The 23,824-nt window shown below is 41.2% G+C and overlaps 2 protein-coding genes across 3 annotated transcripts; one reads left to right on the top strand and one right to left on the bottom strand.

The window, feature by feature from the left end:
- Positions 1-4,271: 4,271 nt before the first annotated feature.
- BAG5 (BAG cochaperone 5) lies at positions 4,272-8,883 on the bottom strand. Of its 2 annotated transcripts, none has more exons than XM_064713563.1 (2): positions 8,773-8,883; positions 4,272-8,191 (listed from the first exon to the last, which is right to left on the bottom strand). In XM_064713563.1, exon 2 carries the CDS (start codon positions 8,160-8,162, stop codon positions 6,810-6,812), a length of 1,353 nt encoding a protein of 450 aa, XP_064569633.1. In that variant the 5' UTR covers positions 8,163-8,191; positions 8,773-8,883; the 3' UTR covers positions 4,272-6,809. The 2 variants fall into 2 exon arrangements, with proteins under 2 accessions (XP_064569633.1, XP_064569632.1); XM_064713562.1 differs by lacking the exon at positions 8,773-8,883 and adding an exon at positions 8,576-8,719.
- A 37-nt stretch (positions 8,884-8,920) lies between these two features.
- Positions 8,921-15,966, top strand: LOC135448086 (cytochrome c oxidase assembly factor 8). The gene is made up of 5 exons (XM_064713564.1): positions 8,921-9,087; positions 9,935-10,132; positions 11,124-11,187; positions 13,130-13,220; positions 15,722-15,966. The coding sequence occupies exons 1-5, from the start codon at positions 8,962-8,964 to the stop codon at positions 15,825-15,827; spliced, it is 585 nt and encodes a 194-aa protein (XP_064569634.1). The 5' UTR covers positions 8,921-8,961; the 3' UTR covers positions 15,828-15,966.
- Positions 15,967-23,824: the final 7,858 nt, after the last annotated feature.

Here is a 23,824-nt window from a genome sequence, read left to right as displayed (position 1 = left end):
GTTGAAAATGATCCTAATCCTCTTCAGCCCTCAAAACTATCAATTGCTAGAATATTCAAATGGCAAAGCAAGCTGGGCATGATGATAATGCCGTGAAGAAAGTACTGAAAACAAGTAATTCACAATTGCAGTGCTACAGACCTAATACTAAAATTTCTTTTCTATTTCCTTTGAAACAATACATCCAACAGTGTACATGTATGGACTCCAAGTTGGAAGTTTTTTGTCAGAACTGGAAAAACTCCTGAAAAAAATGCAAAGTGCCAGTCATAATTTGTTTTGGATTCAGAGAATAGAGATTTTCAAAGGAGCTCAGCCTGTTTGGGTGTATTTGCTTGGTAGCCAAGCAAATCCAGAGCTGAGAGGAAATTCAGCTGTGGCCTATAAATATATTGCAGACTACACGCTAGGGGAGATGAAAAGCTTCTCATGAATATGTTTATGCTGGAAATTAGAAGGTTACTCAGTCCTCACAGCAATGATGCTTTGGAACAACCTTTCACTGGAGAAATGAGGCAAAGCCATTTAAGTGGCTTCTTGATTAGCTGCAGGGATGATCCTGTGGTTGTCTGTGACAAGAAATGACAGTGTTTGGGTCTGTGCATGGGCTCCTTTTCAAAACATGCCCTTACTTGTCACGGTGGGAACTTTGGATGCTGAGTGTTTTGGAAAATCTGGGTTTCACTGCCTGTCTGAAAGTGAGCAGAGGCCCTTCATAAATATCCACTGACATGGAGCTCTTCAAACCTCCTTTTCATGTGGTACTAACATGGGCCATTCTGGAAGGTAAGCAAGAGACACTTGATCACAGGCTCCAGGTTGATTTGAATGAAACGTTATGAAGAATTTTCTTTAAAAACCTAATAAATTCAGCATAAACACACAAAAGATATCTTACTCAGACTTGCTAGCAGTTATTACACAACCCCTTCCAATTACTACTTTATTACAGAGTATCACCTTCATGCTGCACATTGCCTTGTGCAAGCCATGCTGATATTCTGTGTGCTAGGAGTTGCCACACCACACATTTCAGAGAGAATGAAGGCAATTATGGTATCCCTGGAGATGGGTGGCACCCTCTGGCCCCAGGGCACTCCAAGGCTAACCCCCATCACCTACATCGTGCCCCGGAGGAGCACTTAGGGTGACATAGGGTGGAAAACAATGTGGAACTGCAGGGTGTAGACAATGTACAACTGCACCCAGCCAAAAGGCAGCTTTGCTTTGCTTGCTTTTCTTGTCATAAAACTAAATTAAGTTGGTAAAACCTGACAACTACACTAGTTTTTTGTTTTGTTTTCCTCCAGCCTTTCTTGTTTCTCTGCTTCTTTGGTTTGCACTCTTGGTGGCCATGATCACAGATTGGTTTGGGGTGTGTGTACTGGACCTTGCTAAGGACGTTGCACTCCACCATGGTGTTTCCTCCCTCATGAGATGCTCCTGATTAGCTGCCTGAAATACAGGTTTCACAAGGAACTCCTGTGGCACAGAAGTTTGTCTGGCAAAACTAATTGAGGAGAAATGGCCCAATTAAGAAACTCATTGTACTTTTCCATTTCTAATGGCAAACTCTGCAACAATTTATGTCCTGTAGGAAGAGTTTGGAGAATTAGAAAAGGCCCTCATTATTTTTTGAGCTGTCAAGCAGTGCAACTCATGCAATCATCTGTGTTTGGCAGTCCCCAAACCAAAGGCTGTGTAGAGAATGGGTAAGTGTTGTGCAAAGCCTTCAACAAAAGCCCAGCTCACTCTCAGCTTCTTCAGCTAACGACCAGCTTTTAGCTGACATGTACATGCCTACCCATATAGCTGAAAACATCGTGGACATGGTTGTTCCATGGAGCAAATCAGAATGATACCCAGGTCAACCCCACCACACCTCAGCAAAAGCTTTAAACATAATTTCTCAGTTTAATCTAAAACAAAAAGCTCTAGAGTGTTTCGGGGAATATTCCATTAAGAATCCACTTTTTCAATGAAAGCCCATCAGCAGCAGAGGGACAGACACACAGCTCTGAAAAACATTTGGTCGTGTCTCTGCTAGCAGTCTCCTCTAGCAGGAATGTTTTCCTGGATCCTGCCATTTAAATGTCTCCTTCTGGCAGCCAGCTTGAACCCCCAGGCCTTCAATCTATGAGCTCAGTACTAATGTCCTTCCACTCCTTAAATTCTCAGCTGAGAATTCTCCAAAGGAGAGGATACACCTAAAAGAAATATAGCAATATATATATATAATAGTATAATAAAATATGGTGGTTTTCCAGTTGAACCATTTCAGGCACCAAAACACACACAAAAAATATTCTTACAAGGTTAATTCTCTTTGACAAGTAAACAGGTAATCAAGACAAACTGGTCAGCAGCTGGCTGAGCAACATCTAGAGCCATGGCCCAGAGGATTTACTGGTCTTTGAAGAATATATTTCCTTCAAATAAGCTCTGTTGTAAAAAGGGAAAGAACATACAGTGAAGTTGTTACCTATGGGAACATTCAACCTTTATAAACCCTGCTCTTACTCAGTATTTTCTGGGCAAGGCTTTTCCAGAGCCTGTGTAGTACTTTAACATGATTGTACTTTGTACAAAGATACAAAACCAGTCAGTCTTTTCCAACCTTACCTTCTCTAAGGATTCTTGTGACATGATCATGAAAGTGCAGTTGAAAGCCACTGGTTTATTTTCCATACATGATTCATTTGTATTGCCTTCATCACACCCCATTAGTGAAGCAGAAAATTCCTAGTTCTTTGTAGGAGTTGATAGTTGACACTTTCCTTTTTCCTCCTTCAGTTATTTAACTTTGCAAGTTGATCTAATGACTTGCTGCTACCAGAATTGTTACGATTTGCTCCCTAGCCCATGGCTGCACCACCTACCCCTTCATTTTGCAGCAGCCCTGGCCCTCATGCATTTCTGAAAGCCAGTTTGGTTCATTAAACCCCCTTGTCCATTTTTGTTGTTTGTTTTCTCCCATTTTATTGGAGAGACTTATTTACTTCAATCACTCACTGAAGTTGGCCAAGCAGCAGAAACTGCACAAAGCTTTCTGGGCAGAGAGAGAATTCTCAATTTCCATCAGCAGCGAGCCGGTAACGTGGCTCACTGCACCTCAAAAAAACACAGGGAGCCAGCAGAGCAGCCAGGGAACACAGGGAACCTGCCTCATGTGCACAGCCTAAAACCAGCCCAGCTAAAGGCTCTGGGATCCATCCACGCTGACTTTGCACCAAGAGAATCACTCCATCAGACTCACCAGCTCCTCTGCTCAGGCAGCATCCTGCAAAGGCAAAGTGGCAAGATCTGCACTCTGCCACCAGCACTGCTGCAGCCATCAGCCAAGTGCAACCCTGCAGGCTGCAAAGCTGCTGCTGGGGAATGCACAGAAACCAACAGGCACCAGATTTAGCAAGTAGGAGTGGTATCCACACAAAGAATTTTATTTTAATCAATACAGCAGTGAAAAAGCAAACTTTTCAAGAAGGAGGGGGGAAAAAAAGAGCTTTCTGTCTTTATGTTTAATAAAAACACTTGCTCTAAGACAAAAATAATTTACATTCTGATAACTCACATTCAAAAATAAATAGAGAAAGGCATCAGGGCGTAACATTCAAATGAATACCTAAAAAAAGCAGTAATGTATTTGTATTAATAATCAAGAATTTAACACTGCAATATTTAATCTTGGATCTGTGAACACAAATGTCAACTCCTACACAGCAATAACTGAAGACAGGTACACCATTAGGAGCACAGACACTGACTTCTGTTAAGTTTAAAAGGTAAGATTGTACTTTAAAATTGTACTTAACAAAAATCTTCTCCACAGATTTGGATTTCTGTGATATAGAAATCCAGAAAAATCACAGAAAAACCACTCTGAGTGGCAAACAACAACAACAAAAACATACTGAAGTAACTAAAGAAAACTTAAAAAGAAGGTTTAAAAAGAAATTTGGTTAACAAATAGGAATCATGATGCAGGATTACCTCTCCCCCAGAATATCCACTCGATTATTTTGCTCTAAGGTACATAGCGCAGCACACAGAAAAGTTATTCTATTTTAGTATAGCACAAAAATGCAGGCTTCTGCCATTTGGTCCATTTACATTTTGTTGATTATTTTAGCCTGCTGTATTGGAAAGAAAAGTTGTGTCTCTCTCAATCTTTGGATATGAAAAACAGAGAAATTACATTCTTCAGCATAAAGCAAATTTTTGAGAAACCTGTGCATTTCTTTTTTTGGTTTTTTGGGTTTTTTTGTTTTGCCTTTTTTTTCTTGTTAAGCACATCTATTTTATTACTTTCATTCATGCAAAAACTGTGAATTAAACCCATTCCAGATGAGGATTATAGCACAAAATTTAAATAGTCAATTTATAAGAGTACAGAACAAAGGAAAGAAGCTTAATCCACATAATATCTTGCTACTGGACTCTACTCAGTCAGCCAAATTACACTATCATTACACATTTGCATTCTTAGAGATGCAGGCATAACAATCCATCCAGGAAAACTAAAGGACACATTTAAAATAGGACAGATCTGATAACTATACTTACTCATTTTTACATAAGAGGCTCAAACGCTTATAAAACTACATGTATCTGCCAGAGAACACAGACACTAAACTGCTCAAACAAACTACAAGTAACCACTGCAGACCCGACAGTAATACTAAAGAAAAATTATTAACACCATTACAATATCAAATCCTTATCTTTCCTAAAAATGTAAGTGCAAATCACAAGTTGTAATTCAAACATGTAGAGAGCTTGAAATGAGTAAAATAATTCAGGTGTATAACATTATTAATATTCTGTGTTAGCCACATAATATTCAAACAGAGATTGGAATTTTAATTGGGGGAATTTTTTTTTTTTTTAGTGAAGGAGAGTTAAATTCCACGGGGTTGTGTCTCTGAAGGAGCAGGAAGAATCCTCCAACAAACATTCTGTCATTGCCAAATCGTGCCTTAGGCACTGCACTCCATTACGTCGGTTTTGGCAAGCAGATTTGCAAAGCAATCACCTGCACAATCACAAACAAAATCTATTCACACTCTGAAGGTATGCAGCCTTCAATCAACATCTCATAGCATGTTATGAACAAACATATTATTCTTGTAGCAATAGGCACAGAAGACCTGCCCAAAGTCCCCCACCTCCACACCAACACTTCAGTTTTTAAGCAGAATATGAATTTCCCAAATTTGATACTCATTCTCAGGACTCTATAGGGCAACTGTCACCTGTTGTATTGTGTTAGCTTGACATATACTACAGTAGAATTAGATATATACCTGAAAAATCCAGTTTGCAAAGATTACAAATGTATCAAGCTGCCAGTAAAGAGTTCCTATATCTACATATGACGGTGCAAGATAGCAGTGTCATAAAGGCACTTGTCTCTCACAGACAGTACTGTCTTCTCTAATCAGTCAAAAATAGATCTTAAAAATATTTATTGTAACATCTGAAATGGTTTCTACTCCTTAAAGTGGTGCAAACCATCATCTATAGAATACTAATTCCTTAGTTCATCTTGAAAGAGCTGAGTGCAAATTGTCCACAACTGAATATACCTTTATATATATCTATATTCTTTACATATATCTGCATATACTCAAATCATTTTAATGCCATGCTTTCAAAAATGCCAAAAAACATGCTATAGAAGAAATGTGATTGGCACTAGCAGCCACAAATAAAAAGGTAGGTGCATACAACAGTACAAGCAAGCTTATTTATGAAGCTTCTGAAATAAGTGAATGAGTTGCAGAGAGAGACATTTGCCACAAGTCCTTCCAAGACATGCTCCAAGCCACACCTGACCATGTAGCATATACTTACATCATTAGGGACATCTTTATAGCTGGCTACCTAATTTTACAAAAATAATTCCAAAATGCACATTTCACTTCAAAGTGAAGTCTGTTTGTGTTTTTGCCAAATGTGAAAACCAGACACAACAGCAGAGTTTAAAAAGACACCTAAGCAGCCACTACATAAAGTTCAGTGCAAGGGTGTATGGATGGCAGTTTGAAATCCTCAAAATCCCCTTTATCTGTTTGGTATAAATGTACAGATTTTCCTCTCCAAGTCTCAGTACCTTAAAGCAACAACTTGAAAGAATTTCCACCAACAAAAGACCTGGTTTTGCAAATCAAAGGGCTCAGGTATTACAAAAATTGACATAATTGGCTTTGCCTATGTAAATGCTAATTTGCAGCTGGCATTATAGCTCCATTAACTGAGATATCTAGATGCTATGATGGATGGAATAAATCAAGTACAATCCAAAAGCCAGCAGGCTTTTTGCCCTTAGTACTTTATGTCATGACAGCACATTAACAGGACATCCAGACTGCTGTGAAGTTGCTGGATGGAGCCTCATGCCTTAATATTAATTTTCATGTTCAGTCTCCTAAATAGTTTTGCCAGTATTGTACCATAAGGAAGTTTCTGTGTCTTTGAAAAACCTGCATTCACTGAACATTGCACAAGGCTATTGAAAGAAAAAGAGAAGGAAAAAAAAAAAAAAGAAGAAGCTATTTGATCAAGTATTAAGCTATTCCTTCAAAGAATTGCACTTCTTTGCTTATATCAGTGACCAGAATTGCTGATGGTGTACTGACAGTTGCCATGGCAAGTGGGTGACTGCGTGGGATAGCAGACATATAGCCAAGTCAACTGCTTATGCAATTTCCATGATTTCAGCAGGCACAGAATACTTTATTATGTGCTGCCAATGATCTTCATAAGGTGCCAAAGGGGAAAATGTTCTTCTGTGTCAGGCCATGGCTCTTTCAGTACTCCCATTCATCTGTTTTCATGTCCAGATAGTAAAGAATGTTCTGTGCAAGCTTTACTGCCTGCTTCCTGGCAGCCTTACACCGCTCGTCACCTTGCGGATCAACAGCATCCAGGGCTAGAAGCTGTTTTGTAAGAAGTTCTTCCAGTCTCATGTAATTTTTATCTGTTCTGTTTCCATCAAATGAAATCACCTCCTTCTGTATTTGAGACAAGTTTCCAAGTACAGTCCAAACTGCTTTATGACAACGATGTTCAACAGCAGTTTGCTCTGGATACTTTTGCCTTTTTTCCAGCGCTTCATTCAAATCAATATATGTTATAAGAGTCTGAACTTCAATTACTGCTCTTCTCCTGGCCTCTCTAATACAGGGATTTTTTCCTGGACTCACTTCATCTAGGTGGGCAATTAGTCCCTGCAACTCTGCTTTCAATCCCAGATACAAATCAGAGGCATTCTCTGTTTTTAGAAGTAAGGAATGAACTTCCTTCATCTTCTTACGGATCTCTTCTATTTTCAGAATGGACTGATTTTTTGCCAAATCATAAGCCTGAGTAGAATTTGCTTCTTCATCCAAGTCCAGGTATTTCTGTAATTTATTAATCTCTTCTACTACTTCCTTTCTGTAGTTTCTTATTTCCGTGCGACCACAGACATCTAAAGCATCCAAATCAGCAATGAGGCCTGTGAGCACACAGGACAGATGCCTGCAGGTATCATTGCTACTCACTCCCATTAGAAGCGCAATGAGAGTTCCTCTGGCTTTGTTCACCTCACACATTACAGAGTTAATTTTGGAGACAGAAGGATGAACATCATTAGAGAGTGGCAGGGACAGCTGTTTCTTCACAGCATTCTCTATAATCTCCTGGACAGTACATATCTTTGTCAGAGTCCGGTATCTTGCTTTGCGTAGAGAAATTTTCCCTCCAGTTTTCACCTGGGTAAGCCTCAGCACAATGTCCTGAATGCCTTCTTCAAATTCATCACTTATACCGTTTCCTCCTTCGTAAAAAGGTGTGATTTCGCGTTCCACAAGAGCCTGTGCCTCCTTGAATAAAGCCTCTATTTCCAGTCTGCGCGGATGGTTTGCATTTTGTTCCAGTTCCTTCAGCAGCCTCTCAGTTTCCTGGGCAGCTCGCTTTCTGGCCTGCTGGATATCCCCCTTCCCTTCGGTGTCTACAGAATCGATCTCAAAAAGCTGTTTTGTAAGGTTTCTTTCCAGTTCCTTGTAATCTCGGTCGGTGGACAGACCGCTGAAGACAGCCACTTGCTGTTCGATCTCTTTGACTTGTTTCTGTATCTCATGTAACCGTTTCACGGATGGGTGTTGGTTACCCATATCCATTCCTCTTCCCCCGTCCGGCTTCTGACGAACTACAAGGAAAACGAGAACAAGACTTGCTTAAGTGCTACACGAGCACACATTGCAACTTCTACATTCTGAAGCACTTCAGCACTACAGCTATTTTAAGTACCTTCACCAATACGAATAAACCGCTCAGCTGATATTTCGCAACCCTTCAATTTTTTTACACCTTTCTCCCGGCCGGGCCGCAGGGGCGACGCTTTATTTGCCGCACGCCCAGCTCTAGGCTGCTCAGCCCCAGCCTTCCCCACCTGCTCTGCAGCCGAAGCCGCCGCAGAACAAACAGAGCACCCGCAGCCCAGGGAGAACCCGGAGCGAGGGGAGAACAGCGGCCGAACCCGACGGCCCTCGGGCGCCACAGCCGCGGGGCAGCGCTCCGTCCCCGCACATACCTTGGTGGTGCCTCTTTGAACTCGACGCCCCCGCCATGGCCGCAACCTCCCGCCTCCCCCGCGATGGGGCCCGGCGCAGCGCGAAGAGGAAATGACACCGGGCCGCCGCCGAGGCACCTGCGGGAGGCTCGTCCCCACCGGCCCCGCAGCGAACCCGCGCGGCGCCCGCGACCCGCCGCCGTCGCTCACTCACTCACCCGCCGCCCGGCGAGGACCCGCTGCCCGGCCCGGCGCTGCGCCACGGGCCGAGCGCCGCGAACCGCCCGAGCCCCGCCCGGCCCGGCCGCGCAGAGGGAGGCGGAGGCCGAGGCGGGCCCGGGCCCGGCCCCGACCTGGCCCCGCCCCGCCCGTAGCCCCCGCACGGCAGCGCCGTAAAGCGCCGGGCCATGGCGGCCGCCCGGGTGCTGCGGGCCGGTGGCTGTTATCGCCGCCACCCCCTCGCCTCCGCTTCCTCCTCCGCCTCCTCCGGCAGCGGCCGCGCGGCGGAGCGCGGGGAGCGGCCGGACAGCGTGGTAAACCCGGCGGGGGGTGGCGGGGGCAGCCTCGGGGGCCGCCGGCTCCGCGGAGCCCTGAGCGGGGAGCGCTCTGACTGCCTCCCGGTAACGCCGGCGGGGCGGGGGCAGCCGGCAGCTAACCGCGATTCCCGCGGCCTCTGGTTTTGATGTGTTTGCCGAGGCCCCCGGTGTTGGGTGTTGGAGGGGCGCTGAGGGCCGGGCTGTGGGCTAACCCCAGATGTTCCGAACCGGCTGGGGCAGGCACACGCCTGTGTGTAGGCACAGGGATGCAGGAAGAACGCCAGGCTGGGGAAAACTTAAAATCACAGAATTATAAAATATGAATTTCTAGGTCCCCAGAAAGATCACCGAAATCCGTTTCGTGGCCCTGCACAGAACAGCCCTAAGATTCGCACCACTGAGAGAGTTGTCCAAAAGCTCCTTGAGCTTGTCACGCTTGGGGCCGTGACCCGATCTTGGGGAGTCTGTTCCGGTGACCCTCAGCCCTCTGGGTGAAGAGCCTTTAAAATCCAGCCTAAACTTCCCCTGCCACAGCTTCTCTGTTCCCTCGGGTGCTAGCACTGGTCGCCAGAGGGCAGAGATCAGCGCCGCAAAAAACGTGGATACATTTGCTGGTTCTCTCCGTGAAATATTTTAACAGAGTGTCAGTGGTAGAAAAATGAAAACAAACAAACAAAAGATTAAAAAAAAGTACCCAGTCACAGTAAATAAATGTGCTTTATTTCTGAACTTGCTATGCTTGCATGCTTTAAGGCTTCGTGGCGTTTGGGAATTTATTCCACATTGCGAGGTCCTTCAGCAGCTCCGCAGCGGTGCTTGTAACGCGCTGTGTCTGTGTTTGCAGGGCCTGGGTTTCCGTCCCCCTCCACACTCGCACAGCGACTGGATCGGGCCCCCGGACAAGCACTCCAACCTGCGCCCCGTCATCTTCTACGTGCCCCCCGAGGAGTCGGCGCTGGAGCGGCGCTTGCGGGAGGCGCGCCAGGAGGCGCAGGCCAGCAACCAGCGCTTCTGGGCACGGCACAACCGCGCCTTCCGCCAGGTGAGCCCGCCGGGGCCGCGCCGCTGCTGCTGCCCTGCCTGCTCGAAACGCGGGGCTCGCTTCTGCCCGCTGTTAACGCCCTCAGGGTCACGGGGGAAATGATGGTTTTGTCCTTCATTTATTTAAATAATGCACAAAACTAAAAATCCCCCGTGTTTTCTTGCTGCCTAGTGGCATAGAGTATTTGCCTTTTTGCTGTCTTGCACTGAAAGTATAAAGTTGTAGCTGCCCGACATGCTGGACCTGTCTGTGGCTAGAGTAGGTGTTGAAAATTATTTCATGGCTGGTTTTTCTCTTGTCATAAGTGAGAGAAATTTGGTGTAATTACCAAGACTAAATGGGGGTAAATATGTCCCATTTCACTGGCAGCACATCCCAGCAAGGCTAAAGTGAGTCCATCTTTCCTGATTTTAGCATCTCCCAGCCAATGTGGCATTTTTGGAAGAACAGTTCAGTAATTCACCATTGTTTATGATGTTGAACATCATATCCTCTCAAAACTTGCAAAGATCCCAGAAAAAATGACGCTTGGTTTTTTTTAATTCCACAGAACTGTTTTTATGTCTGTAAAACTCACACACAAATTATTATTGTGTCTAAATAATTTTAATTTTTTAGGCTGCATGTTTTCCTCTATGCTCAAAATCTCAGTCATACAGTACAGCACATTTCCACAGTTTGTTTTATAAACTGAAAGTTTGACTTCTGTCAAACAACACTGAAGTTTGGCTGTAGCTTTACTCCTCAAATCAGTTTTATGAGTATCAGTAGGACACTTGCATGAATTAATTGATGCATGCAGGTAGCAGGATCTAAGTGACCAGTTTAACTCACTAGACTAAGAACAGTGTTCAGTTGACACTTGCAAGTATAACAAGTATTGCTAGTTATTTCAAAGGGTGTTGAACATCACATTGCTATGTAATTAAAACCAATGGTTAACTTCAAGGACTGACTACATCCCATTCTAATGTGGAAAAACATGTTTTAGGAAAAAGAAGAATTTATTTATTCAAGACTGAAAGCCAAGGGTCTGGAAATGAGAGATGAATCAGGTTAGTGGGATCTTTGTTAATAATTTAGGATGCATTCTGAATTCTGCTTAACTTTGAATTTTGTTAGCTCTTTGTGTTCTGTCACAAGTTACTCTTAGGGGTAGGATTTAGAGCTGTTTTCAGGAGTGTGATAATAAAAGAGACAAGGAGCTTTTCAGAGACGTGCATGTGGGGGTCAGATCATCTCTTGCACTGTTCTCCCCTAATTCCTTCCCTGCAGCCTGAGGGAATGTGCTGAAATCCTAGCCCAGTAATGTAATAATTGTGTAGCCTGAGGAGGAGGAAGGGACATTTTACTTTCACACCTCCTAAGCTGGTGAGCTGCCTGAGATAAACACACAGAGCATTTGCCTCAAGTGCATGTTATGGATGGGGGATAAATTCACAGTCTTTGGCTCCAGGTCCATGGTGTGTCCAGTGAATACAATATTTTTCCTTGAGTGGGGGTAAGGCAGCTGCTATCTGCCTGTCTCTGCCTGGGCACAGTAGCTATAAAATAGTTGTCCCTCTAATTCATTGTGTGAAAATGGAAACAAAATGCCTTCATAATAATGGTGAATTGGGCATTGTAGTATGAGGTTGAACACGTTGTTCAGAGAATAATGATCTGTTTGAGTTCAGTGAAGCATCTGCTCTGACGTTCTGTATGTCACAGACCATTATTTTTCTTTTCTGTTTGTATTCTGGTGATCACTGCTTGAGAAGTAATTTTAATTAAGATTTATGTTGTTTCAAACCCACTTCTTTTACATTGCTGTTTTGTTGGGGTTTTTGTTTTGCTTTTATACTCTAGAAGTAAAAGAGAGTGACCACATACTTCCATTAAAAATAAATCTATATCAACTGCATGGCCTTGGTCAGCTATTCTATAATACAGCTGTGAATGTTTGTACAAATAAAAATATACACAAACAGTTGGAACAGAACTTACTTTCCTATGTAATTAATCAGTTTTCTGATACCAGTATGAAGAAACAAATTAACTGTAAGTATTAACCTGGCAGTTTTCAAATGGTTTTATAGTTAATTTATCCCATAGTATGTTAATACATTGTGGTATATTAATTTTTTTTAATAATGACAAATAGAACCAATCAATAATTTACATTTCTGTGGTCAATCTCAAAAGCCTTAAAATGCATTTTGGAAGCATGGCAAGTTGAATATTGCAATTCCATTTCCCTCATCATATCCATGTTCCCTGGGGCACTGAAATTTGACTGTCATTTTAGGGACATTTGGTGCCAGAAGGGTTGTGTAGGAATTGTCTGGTAGAGTTGAGAATATTTGCTGGTTCTCAGGATTAGACATCTTGTGCTGTAGCCACAGGTCTTCCTGGACCTTTTATTTTCTGGTTATGAGTGACATATTCAAAATCATCTTTTGTTCTCAAAGTAATTGCCTGCTAGATTGTTTGGAAGTCTCATATCTCAGAACATAAACTTTTTGCCTGAAGTTACTTGGAATTTATTAACAGTAATAGAAAAAGAATTACATCTGAAAATACCATGTCAGTTGTGGATAGTGTTCTTTTGATATTTATGGACTTGCTTTAGGGGGGAAAATTAAGTTACTAAATGCTCTTATTGGTACTCTTTAGGCTTCAGCCTGTGAGAAATTATTTTATTCAAAGGAAGATACTCCTAGATCTATGCACATTTTCATAGGGGCTCACTGCTTCCCTAAACAGTCTAAGAGCTGATAAACTTTATTACTTCCACAAGTAATAGGGGTTTAAGAACTATGCCAGCTTCAGGATGATCAGTATTTTTAATCTGCTGTGCTCTCTAGATAAATCTTAAAAGGTTGAAAGTTAAAGGCATTAACTTGTTCAGGTTTACACAGAAAGCTTGTAGGAGCAAGGAGTTAGACCTAGCATCTGAACCCAGTGTTTTGGTCCAAAGAATTGCCTTGACTTTGTTACACCAAAACCTATTTTCAGGTCAAAAAGCAACACTGAGTGCAGAAGAAATGGCTGACTTTTACAAGGACTTTCTAAGTAAAAATTTTAAAAAGCATTTGCAGTACAACAGGTATGTAGAAAGTGTTTATGTTGACCATTATACATTACAGTTTAAGTGAAAGATATAAGATGAAGTTTAAAATTTGAATGGTTTTTCTGTAATTGGTAAAACAGCACAAACCTCTGTAATTTTGGAAAATTATTTTTTTAATGCTGTTATTAGCATTTGACAAATCTGCATTATCATTTGAGTTCTGCTGCTGCTTATTTTTGTTTTAGTGGAAAGATAAGCTCAAGTCTGAGATTTAAAGAGACAAGATCAGGCACATTTTATCTTAGGGCACAGGTCTTTTCATGCTGCTAATTGAAACTGATAAATATGCAAATAGACCACTTGAAAGTTCTGTATAACAGATTCTAGCTGACTCTTAAATAAGGACAAGTAAATGTGATTTATCTCAAAGGACAATCATTTCATGGGAGTAATATTTAATAATCCTGGGTCTGTTGTTTTGCAAGTCTCTAGTAAAAAAAAGTGATCAGCTTTTGAGTTTGACAAGGCATAAATTGATCACCTGTCCTGGGTAGAACCTCAGCTGCAGCTTGGTGAGCCCACATCCAACTCTTCAGAGCATCTCCTGCCTTGTTTCAGTGTTACTGTGTGTACAACAACTCAATAAACTGGACTGGGGATCTGAAAGGGGTGAAAAATGACTTGCAAACTCACATACCCCTGCAGGTAGCTGTGCACACTTGAAAAGGGGCTAGAAGTGAGGGAGGAATGGGAAGGTGAAGGAAGACAGCACTTAATCCAGCAATGCTGACCACTGAATGTGAAAGCACAGCTGCAGTTTCCTGTCTGTACTGGATTGGGAGGTTATTGGGCTCAAATATCAGGTGTGACTGGGTTCCTCATGGCATAATGCTAGTGAGAGTTCTGCCATCACTGCAGCTGGTCTGTAACCAATGGTAGCTTGAGTTTCTTTGTATATTGTACATAAACCACAAAACACTGTAAAATCCTGTAAGAACAATTTAACTAACAAATATTTAAATCTACACATCTTAACTTGCCCATGGAGGGGCAGGGGGAACCTCATCATAATCCAGAACAACAGCATGAAAAGATGCAAAGTAAGGAATTGTTTTTAGTGAAAGGATTGCCAATACATTGCCTATAATTGATAAGTGGGAATGCAAATAGTTCCTCTTAGAACTGGTTTCCAGTTGCCATTGTTGTAGTGACTTTAGGATAGCCTCCCATCTTCAGGGGAAGAAAATTCAGGCTTTGTGCTTAAAGATGACCTTCCTTGCTGCTGACTTGGAAAATCAGGTTGTGTTAGCTGCATTGTTGTAGTTTCAAAGTGGAACTGCACAGCCCTGAAAACAGCAGAGCTTTTTACAGGCAGTCTGATTTTGAGGGGTCATATTTATAAAAATCTGTTGATGCATTTAGCTGTATGTTCTTTTGCAGTATTGCCAGCTGGCCTGAAAACTGGCAGCTGAAGTGTTGCAACTCCTAAAATGTAGTTAAAATTGAAGCAATGACTGTGCATAGATGCCTTGAATATTTAGTTCAGGGTACTTAGACTGGAAATAGAGTTCAGTTTTGGAAAAAATTCAAGAAGGATATAGGAAATTAAAGGTGAAAGGGGAAAAGAAACAGTTGCAATGCTAGCATGATACTTTTATTTAACATGACAATTGAAGGGGTAGCTCAGTGCTGCCTGTCAGTGTGAATTTGGCTGCTGTCCTCACTGAGAGGCTGCTATCTCAGGCTTATGTTAGATCTGTGCATGCAAGGTTTGCCCCAGACATCTCAGGAGAAGACCTAAATCCTAGTGTTCTAGTTACAGAATTCTATTCTATCCTATTGCTTCTTGTGAGCATTTTACAACATGGAAGTGAGATCCTTATTAGAAACTAGAAAAAAAATTTGATGTTATTTTAATTTGTAATAGGGGCAAAGAATTTGAAGCAAGTTTGCAGAGGTCAAAAAGGGCTGATGCAGCCTATACTGTGAATAATTTTAATTGGTTCCAGAAGCAGTGCATGATTAATAAAAAATTATTTAAAGATATAGACTAACAATATTAAAGGCATTATCTTTAAAAGATACTGCAGTAGAAGGGTAATGTTGGGTTATACAATTAGCCTTTGAAGTGTGATTGGATTTTATTTTTGCCACCCTTGTATGAGACCAACTCTGCCCTTTTTAACACAGGCATCTTTATCCACACACAAACAAATTTTACTTGAAGTACAGCACTGGCATGTAGTCCAGATAGCTTGGTGATCTGCTTTACTTCTGAAACATGAGACATGGTTTTAACTATTGTATCTCACCTGATTTCAAATGCAGTTGCAACCATGTAATCCATGTGCAGTCTGTTCCTGAATGTGGATATACACATAGAGTTTTTCATAGGTTATTTAACTCTTAGTAGGCAGGAAAAGGGTTTCCACAAAGAACACAATTTGGCAATGCCAAAGGATATTTTAATATAATTGTGTATTTTTTTCCTGTTCTTGTTCTGTGTGCTGATGATTTTCTTGGCTTTGGAATCCTAGAGATTGGTATAAACATAACTTTAGGATCACATTCCTCATGGGACAAGTTGCACTGATGAGAGCTCTGAGGTGGCTTCGTGGGAGAAAGAGAAATGTAGAACAGTAATCACAGCTCCATGAAGAATGCAACACTGCATGTTATAAAATTGTGGTTTTTAGTAATGTTCAAAATCTGAATGATTGATGCAATAATTACTTGAATTTGTTTGTACAACTATGTAAATAAAAGTCAACACTGGTCTTAATTTATAATCAGTATGTAGATTTCCTTTACCCTTTATTCCAGGAGTATCTAAAATATTTCTCCACCAAAACACAACGAAGAAAACATTTAAAAGCTCTTCCTTGTTCATGTCAGATGGAATGGGTAATGAGTGTCCTGTTTTTACTATAGACTTATGGCTGCTAAATAATATGAGATTGTGTGCTGCACCTGAAGTCTGGTCTCAGAATGATGTCTCCACTAACTATATTGGTATATAAGGACAAAAACTCCTCATTTTGCAGCAGTTGCCTGTCAGGGGCAGTAGCTATCCATAAGTAATACAATAGGGATGAAGAAACAAGTTTGAATTGAGAGTATATATGCAATCAATTTAGAATAATCCTCTCTACAGTGTGATTATCTGCTATTTTTCATAAAGATTTAAGGTATGATTTCATATAAAGTGCTGTGCAATAGGATCTTCTTAGATTTTCTTTTTTTTAATTAAGAGAAATGTGCCTCCCTTGGACAGGAGCTCCTCTGATCCATGGTTGGTAAATGTTTTAATTGCTGAGCAATTTAACAAATGTGCTACCCATCATTTAATCTTGGTGGAAGACAAAACTGGTAACTCCTGCATGAAGAATGGCATTACTACAATCATGCACTGCTTTCTCCTGGTTAATTTCTAACCCCAAAAGTGTGCTATTCTCACCAGCTTCTCCAAAGCACTGAAAATAACTTGTCTGAGTGTTGTTTTTGTGGCCTCCAGGTAGGTAACAGCAATTGAAAGGAGCTTGGTTCAAGTGAAATCCTGAAATATTATGCCATTTTTAAATTAAAAGAAGTCTCATTCCTCACTATCTTCTCTCTATCCATTTATACTGTTAAATTACTTTTTTTAATCCAGTACCTACTAAGAGGATTTTGTTAAAAAGAATGTATGCTGTCAGATGAAGTGTTTTCCTAAAGCTGTGCTGTAGGGAAGGTTCTGCTTTTGGAAGCATCATCTCAGTAGCCATTGACCTATTTTTCATGTCCAAACATGATATGGTTTGTTCACAGACTTTTTTTCAGCTGGAGCAAAAAGAGCTTTGTCCACATCAGCTATAATAATTTTCTGCAAAATGAAATAAATGAAATAAATTACTGATATAGCAGCAGATCACAGTGTTTTTCATACAATTATGATATTATCAGGCTAAAGTGGCCACTGAATTGTGGTTTTACATATTATTAGTAAATGAAAACAGTGATTAATGGTGTTTGCTGAGATAATAGCCAACACTTTGAAAATATTTGTGAATGTTACATTGCATCAATTACTGTAAAGGGTATATATTAAAAATTTACAAAATACCATGTTTAGGAAAATAAATTTTTGAAATAGACTATAGTGGGTATGTCATATAATTCTTCAGGGCTTTACAGTAAATCATATCTTACAGTATGTAAGCTCTGACCACAATGTGAATGCACACTTTAATAGGTAGTTCTGATGTAAAACAATAATTGGATAATACAAGAAAATATCCCAGAATGGGAGACCAGAGCCCCAGTGGACTGGTGGTTAATGGCCATATGTTCTGACAGCCTGTGTAGAACATCCCTAAGGTAGTTTCACATATGCTTTAAATGGGTAGAGGTCAATCAAAAGCATTTTCATTTTCTGAGCTGCTCACTTCCATTAGCACAGACATTTTTGTGTCTGCCTGCTGAACCAGATCAGGAAATTGATTCACTACTCAAACTAATCCAAGGAAAAAAACTGTTCGATGTCAGATGAGTTAATGTGCCTCATCATGCAGATATGTGTTATTTGGCATGGGGGAGCTGTGGGAATTCAAATGGAAGGTTTCGATCGTGCTTCTGTGAATTCACAGTTAAAACTGTTTTCTGAACATGCAATTTTAGTGTTTGTCACCCAAAACCAGTATCAGCATACACTGGACCATGCTAGGATTAAGCTGTGAGCTGCTTTGTCTTTTAAATACCTCCAGGGACAGTGACTCAACCATCTCCCTGAGCAGCCTGTTCAGCTGCCTGACAACCCTTCTGGTGAAGAAATTATTCCTAGTATCTCAACTTCCCCTGGTGCAGCTTCCAGCCATTTCCTCTCCCATTGCTTGTGACTTGAGAGAGCGACTCTCACCTCTCCAGAACCTCCTCTGGGGTGGTTGCAGAGAGCAGGAACACTCCAGCAGTGACCTCCCTGTCCTTCCTGAAGTGAGAGGCCCAGAACTGCACACAGCAGCTGAGGGGAATGGTCACTGCCCTGCTCCTGCTGGCCGCGCCACTGCTGGCACAGGCCAGGATGGCTGTGACCAGTGCAGAGTACAGGGAACGGTCACTGTCCTGCTCCTGCTGGCCACGCCACTGCTGGCACAGGCCAGGATGGCTGTGACCAGTGCAGAGTACAGGGAATGGTCACTGTCCTGCTCCTGCTGGCCACACCACTGCTGACACTGGCCAGGATGGCTTTGGCCTTCTTGGCCACCTGGGCACACTCTTACCTCATGGTCTGACACTGTTGACAGGACCGTGTTGACCTCACACCATTGCCTTGGCCCATCAATCCAGCCTGTTCAGAGCCTTCCAGCAGATCACACTCCTGCCCAGCTTGGTGTCTTCTGCAGACTGAGGGGGTCCTGGATCCCTCATCCTGGTCATTGATGAAGATATTGAACAGAACTGGCCCCACACTGCTCCCTAGGAACCACTGCTTGTGACTGGGTGCTAAATGGATGCAGCACATTCACCAGCACTCTGGACTCAGCCATCCAGGCAGTTTAACATAGAAGAGTGCACCCATCCAAGCCATGAGCAGCCGGTTTCTCCAGGAGAATACTGTGGAAAATGCTGTCAAAGCTTTACTGAAGTCTAGAAGGGAACATCCACAGTCTTTCCCTCATCCTCTCTGCAGGTCATCTTGTCACAGAAGGACATTGGGTCAGTCAAGCAGGACCTTCCATTTGATCATTCTCAGGCACTTCTGGGGTTTCCAACACATCAATATCCCTTGTGTCACTGCTGCCACATGGAAATCCATCCCCAGTCTCCATGAGACAACAGATGAAAGGAGCTCCCCAGCACACCATCCCTCAGACACTGGCGTGTTGCCCCAGGCTATCTCCAGCCCTGGTTTTATCCTTTTCCCCCTTCAAGTTCATTAGGATTCTGTGTGGAGTGCTGAGTCCCTTCATCTAAAACCTATTGAGGGAGTGAGGTATTTATTAGGTAAGTGTTGAGGTCTGATTTAAATAGATTTAAAATATCTAATAGAACCACTGTGAAAAGATGTTATTAAAATTAATCTGTCTGAAATTTTGAATCTCATTACCAAAAACCACATGCATTTACTGAGATAATTACATTTTCTGAACAGCCAAGAGCTGTATCATTTTCACCAGTGTTGCATTACTTTTGTTGGGTTTTATCCTTGACTCAGAGCAATTGCAATAACACCAGCTGCTTTTAGATATTATTGATCATAAAACCTTTAGACATCAAAGGAAAGCTAAGGAGATGCCAAAGACTACTAAAAATAAAATTTTTATGTATACAAAAGCCTGCTACAGTAACTGAAGCTAGTGAAATAGATCAAAGAGTGACTTTTCTGTGCACATCTTCTGAATATAGGAAAAATACAGGGGAGTGTTCTTATCATTTAAGTATTTAGCTAATCCTGTCAGAAGGAACAGCAGTAGTTCATATTCAGTAGTGTCAGCATGTGCCTTTTTAGTCTCTCTCATATGCTCAGTAAGTTCACAATAAAGCAACATTATTTTGATAATATTCAAATAGGTTTAGTTTGTATTGACTTGAGGTGGTTTTGTTTTGTTATTGTGTGGCATTTTGCTATTCACTGAATTTCTCTGTTGGACCATTAATTTTGATAGCAAATGAGAGGAGAAAGGAAGTGTCAAATGGGAATTAAGCTGCAGACTGACTAAAGGCTGGGTTAAAGTGATTGCAGCATCTTTACATATGATTAATAAAGACTTGGACTTAAAAAAAGGAAGAGCTTTTCTCAATTTCATTATGATATTTAAAAGCAATGATAGCAGTTATGGAGGAGACAGCTTCTATGTTTAACTGAAAATTCTTAGGCATGCTATTAAAATCTAGTTCAAACTTCAGATTTGCTGTTTAGAAACTGACCCTTCCTGGCCCTATTTCAAGTGGACTGTCCTGCTTGCAATTTTTAGCTTCCACTGTCACTAAGCAAGATTGGTACCCTACAGGGTAATCAGATTTAGCCAAACAAGAAGTTAATTTACATTCTGTGCAGAGCCCACGGGCCAATCTTTTGCATAATGACTTGAAGATTGAAATGTTTTCATGGAAGGATAATGTATGCCTGGAACTGTAATATGCACAAATAACATTTTCATACTAAAAATTATATCCACTGATCACTGTAAACTGATTCACAGAATAATAAACCCACAATTGAATATTCAAGTTTATTTCTAAAAAAAAAAAAACAAACAAACTAGTAAGGGAAGCAAAGCTCATTTTATTTCTTAACAGTTTATGTCTTGAGAAGAGTTTATAAGTGCATGGAATGTAATAATCTTGAAGCACATACTCATCACATACTCATTAGTATTCACAATTATATAAATCACTTCTTTGTGCCTTGGCTTTGCATGCATTAATGGATTAAGATTTACCCAAGTATTGTGAGATTTACTTGAGTGATATATTCAAACAGCAGATGCTGTGGAAGTGCAAGAGTAGTACATGGGGCTAGAAATAGTAAAGGCAAAAAATTACATGATCCCTTTTCTAGTCTGATCTTACTCAGAAGTATCACTATGTAGTGACTTATCTAGAATCAAAATCAGCTCTAGAAGATATGGTCCATTCCATACACTGGCTTGTAGTTTTGGCTTGTGGTTCAAACCAAACACCCATTTAATTGAGTTTCTTGTATTTTGCAGGGAAAGGCACAGTGATTTTGCTTACAGGTCTCATCCTTAGGCTGGTTCCAGGTGTGTTGTGACTGCTTGAGACAGCAGGAGGCAGCAAAAATGTCTGCATGCATCTCCTGAGGCTGCCAGGAGGCAACGAGCACCAGCCCAAGCCAGAGCAGCCCTGAAGCCACTGTGATGGACCATGTGTGGGATGAGTTTGCAGCAGCCCCCTGCCAGTCCAGGCTTTCTGGCACTCAGCAGTGCTCTGCTCACACTGCTGCCTCCAAAGAACCCACTGATATGATTCAGCTGCAGACTTGGCTGTGATACTTCCATCAGCTGAGCCAAAACACATTAACAGGCAAAACACAAGTTTCAGAATCGTAAGAAATTCAGGTCACTATTCATATCTCATTGTAAAAGAACTTCCTGTTGACAAATTGTAAGAAATCCTTGCCATGGAAAAATCATGACTGGGGTGTAGCATACACTGGCTGTTTTTAAAGGGTTCCAGAAAAGCTACAGACTTTAATTCCTGGAATGACTCAAATAATTAAAAGTCTAAATTCTTGGGAGAGAGCAAAGGGGGTATGTGCTGTTTTGCAAAACAGACTTTGTAGTTAAGGCTATTTGAGTAGACAAAATCCATGAATTTCAAATTTCAAAAGAGTCTCACTGCCTTGATTGCTTTCCAAGTGGTTGTATTACCCTGGAGTGTCATATAGAAAATAGCTGGTGTGACACAGCATAAATATTCTGCAACAAACCAAGTCCAGTCAGTTCTGACCTTAGTAACTCTACAATAAATACTTAGGGGAAAACACTTATTTGTTCAAAATTTTATAAGAATGGAAGACAAAATGGAAACTAAGTTCCAATGAATATGTAAGAAAATGTCTTCTGAATTTATCAATCTTCTTTTCACATTTACCAAAATAGTATCTCACTTTTACTGTCATGTTTGGAAAACCTCCAGTTTCCTCAGGCCTCATGAAAAATTCCATCATGGAAAACAGAACAAAATACTAAGCTGACATATGAGTAAATAGCCACAGGTGCCAATTTGTGCCAAGGAAAAAATCCAGCTCACTTCAAAGAGAAAAATCAGTTCTGCCATAGGATATTATAGAGCAACTTGAATTGACAAGAGATGCTTAAAATTAATTTTGTTTGCTGCCTCTCCCCTTTTTGCTGCTGGGCAAAAGGGGCTCTATTCAGGCGGACACCTGAGGGCTTGCTGGGCATGTCTGAGTTACCAGGGTATCTCAGCCCTAAATCTGAGCTCCACAGGACTGAGTAAAACAGGGACAAGGTGGCTGAAGAGCTGCCACTGTGCAGAGCACTTCTCCATCTCAGGAACATTTTTTTCTCAGGCTTTTAAATCATGAGGTTCACAGTTTCTCTAAAAGAAACAAAGCAGCTTATTACTTACTGACTTGAGTCTGTAATTTATAGGTATTATCAAACAGCCACCTAGCACTCAATGTTTGTATGTAATTAACAATGTCATTTCAGTATTTATAGCTACTATATGTTTACATGTAAATTAGAAAAGCAATCTTACTTGTTTACAATATGGACTTTGGTTTTGGGCACTACCCAACAGAACTCATAACCAAAAATTCATAACCAAATTCATATGAGTGTTCGTATGAATATTCATTCAGAATTCATAAGTAAAAAGAGATAGAAAAGAAGTTAAATTAATTAAAAAGATGGTTAACACAGCATTCCAGCCTCTTTTGGCTGCAAAATGAGTGGGATGGGAAATGACAAATGTGTGAACCATCCTTTAAAGGAATTTAGAGTGCTTTCTGCATTGGTGCACAGTAAACCTGGCAGCACCATTTTACAGTTCTGTAGTTAATTACAAGGATGAGGGGCACGTTCAGCTGCTGCCCACGATGGAACCATTTACAGGGGAGATTTCTGGTCAGTGCTATACACTGGGGAAGGAAGATATGTTACTCATCAGCCTCCTCTGTGTGAGTCATGGCAGCTTTCAAACATATGGTGATGGTGTACTTTGTGGCCCTTCAGCATGTAATATGAGGTGTAACACTGTGTAGGCAGTGCATTTCACTTTCATGGCTAATTTATATTTATCAGTTGTTCCCAGCTTTGTCTTAGTTTTAAGTGAGGCATGTGTCAGTTCCTGTTTGCAGCCACATTATCTTCAATAGGTAAACTTTGATAAAAAACTGCACTATATATGTCTTTGAAACAATTTCAATATATTCAACAATTTCAATATGTTTCAATTTGAGCTTTCATTCAGATAATAATTTTAGACATTAAGGAATAATCTTAGTTAAAATACATGGATTCAAAATCTAAATGCCATGCATATGGCATGTTTCAGCAATTCCCCAGGACTTTCCCAGGAGGCTGTAGTTAATTGGTGTGGCAGAGTGAACTGCTCTCTGTAATCAGAACACCTCCAACAGTCCAGGTGTTTTAGGTGACAATGCTGTCATAGATAACCATGGCAGCGTGGATTTTTTCCTTCAAAGAAATGACTACAAGCTCCACTCTGTGAATTTTCCTATGCCCAGCTGACCACCAAAGTCAAAGGCCAAGGAGTCCTGCTTTAAATTCTTATTTATAATTGTCCTCTAAAGTAAAATTGTAGCCTCAGAATATCTGTAATGACCTACATACCAATGAGGTAACTGCCTTCTTAGCCGGTTGCTGCATAAATTACCTAAATTAAATCTAGTCTTTGGCACAAGGAAAACCTTCAGAACATGATGTGATGCAGCAGTGTCTGCCAAACTTGTCAAACTAATAACATCCTCTCACTGGTTTTTTTATACCTATACTGGTGAATAAAAAACCTCTACACAGGTGGAGGAGGAATTGTTTTCTTCATGAATAGACACCTACAAGGCTGCTTTCTCAGGCCTCCTTCCACATCCCCTAAATGCAGGAGGCACACTGAGTGTGGGTAGGCTGGGTTAGAGATGGGCCCATGGAGGG

This window comes from Zonotrichia leucophrys, chromosome 5, assembly GCF_028769735.1.
Source record: "Zonotrichia leucophrys gambelii isolate GWCS_2022_RI chromosome 5, RI_Zleu_2.0, whole genome shotgun sequence".
NCBI lineage: Eukaryota > Metazoa > Chordata > Aves > Passeriformes > Passerellidae > Zonotrichia > Zonotrichia leucophrys.
Note: the sequence above shows the minus strand (reverse complement) of the source record. Positions and strands in the feature narration are given on the sequence as shown.

Excerpts from the sequence above, each read along its gene's own strand:
- LOC135448086 (XM_064713564.1), top strand. The coding sequence starts at position 8,962 with ATGGCGGCCGCCCGGGTGCTGCGGGCCGGTGGCTGTTATCGCCGCCAC. Across the intron at positions 9,088-9,934 it reads GGGAGCGGCCGGACAGCGTG|GGCCTGGGTTTCCGTCCCCC; the intron begins GTAAACCCGGCG and ends CTGTGTTTGCAG. Across the intron at positions 10,133-11,123 it reads ACAACCGCGCCTTCCGCCAG|GAAAAAGAAGAATTTATTTA; the intron begins GTGAGCCCGCCG and ends AACATGTTTTAG.
- BAG5 (XM_064713562.1), bottom strand. The coding sequence starts at position 8,612 with ATGGCGGGGGCGTCGAGTTCAAAGAGGCACCACCAAG. Across the intron at positions 8,192-8,575 it reads TTCAAAGAGGCACCACCAAG|TTCGTCAGAAGCCGGACGGG; the intron begins GTATGTGCGGGG and ends TTTTCCTTGTAG.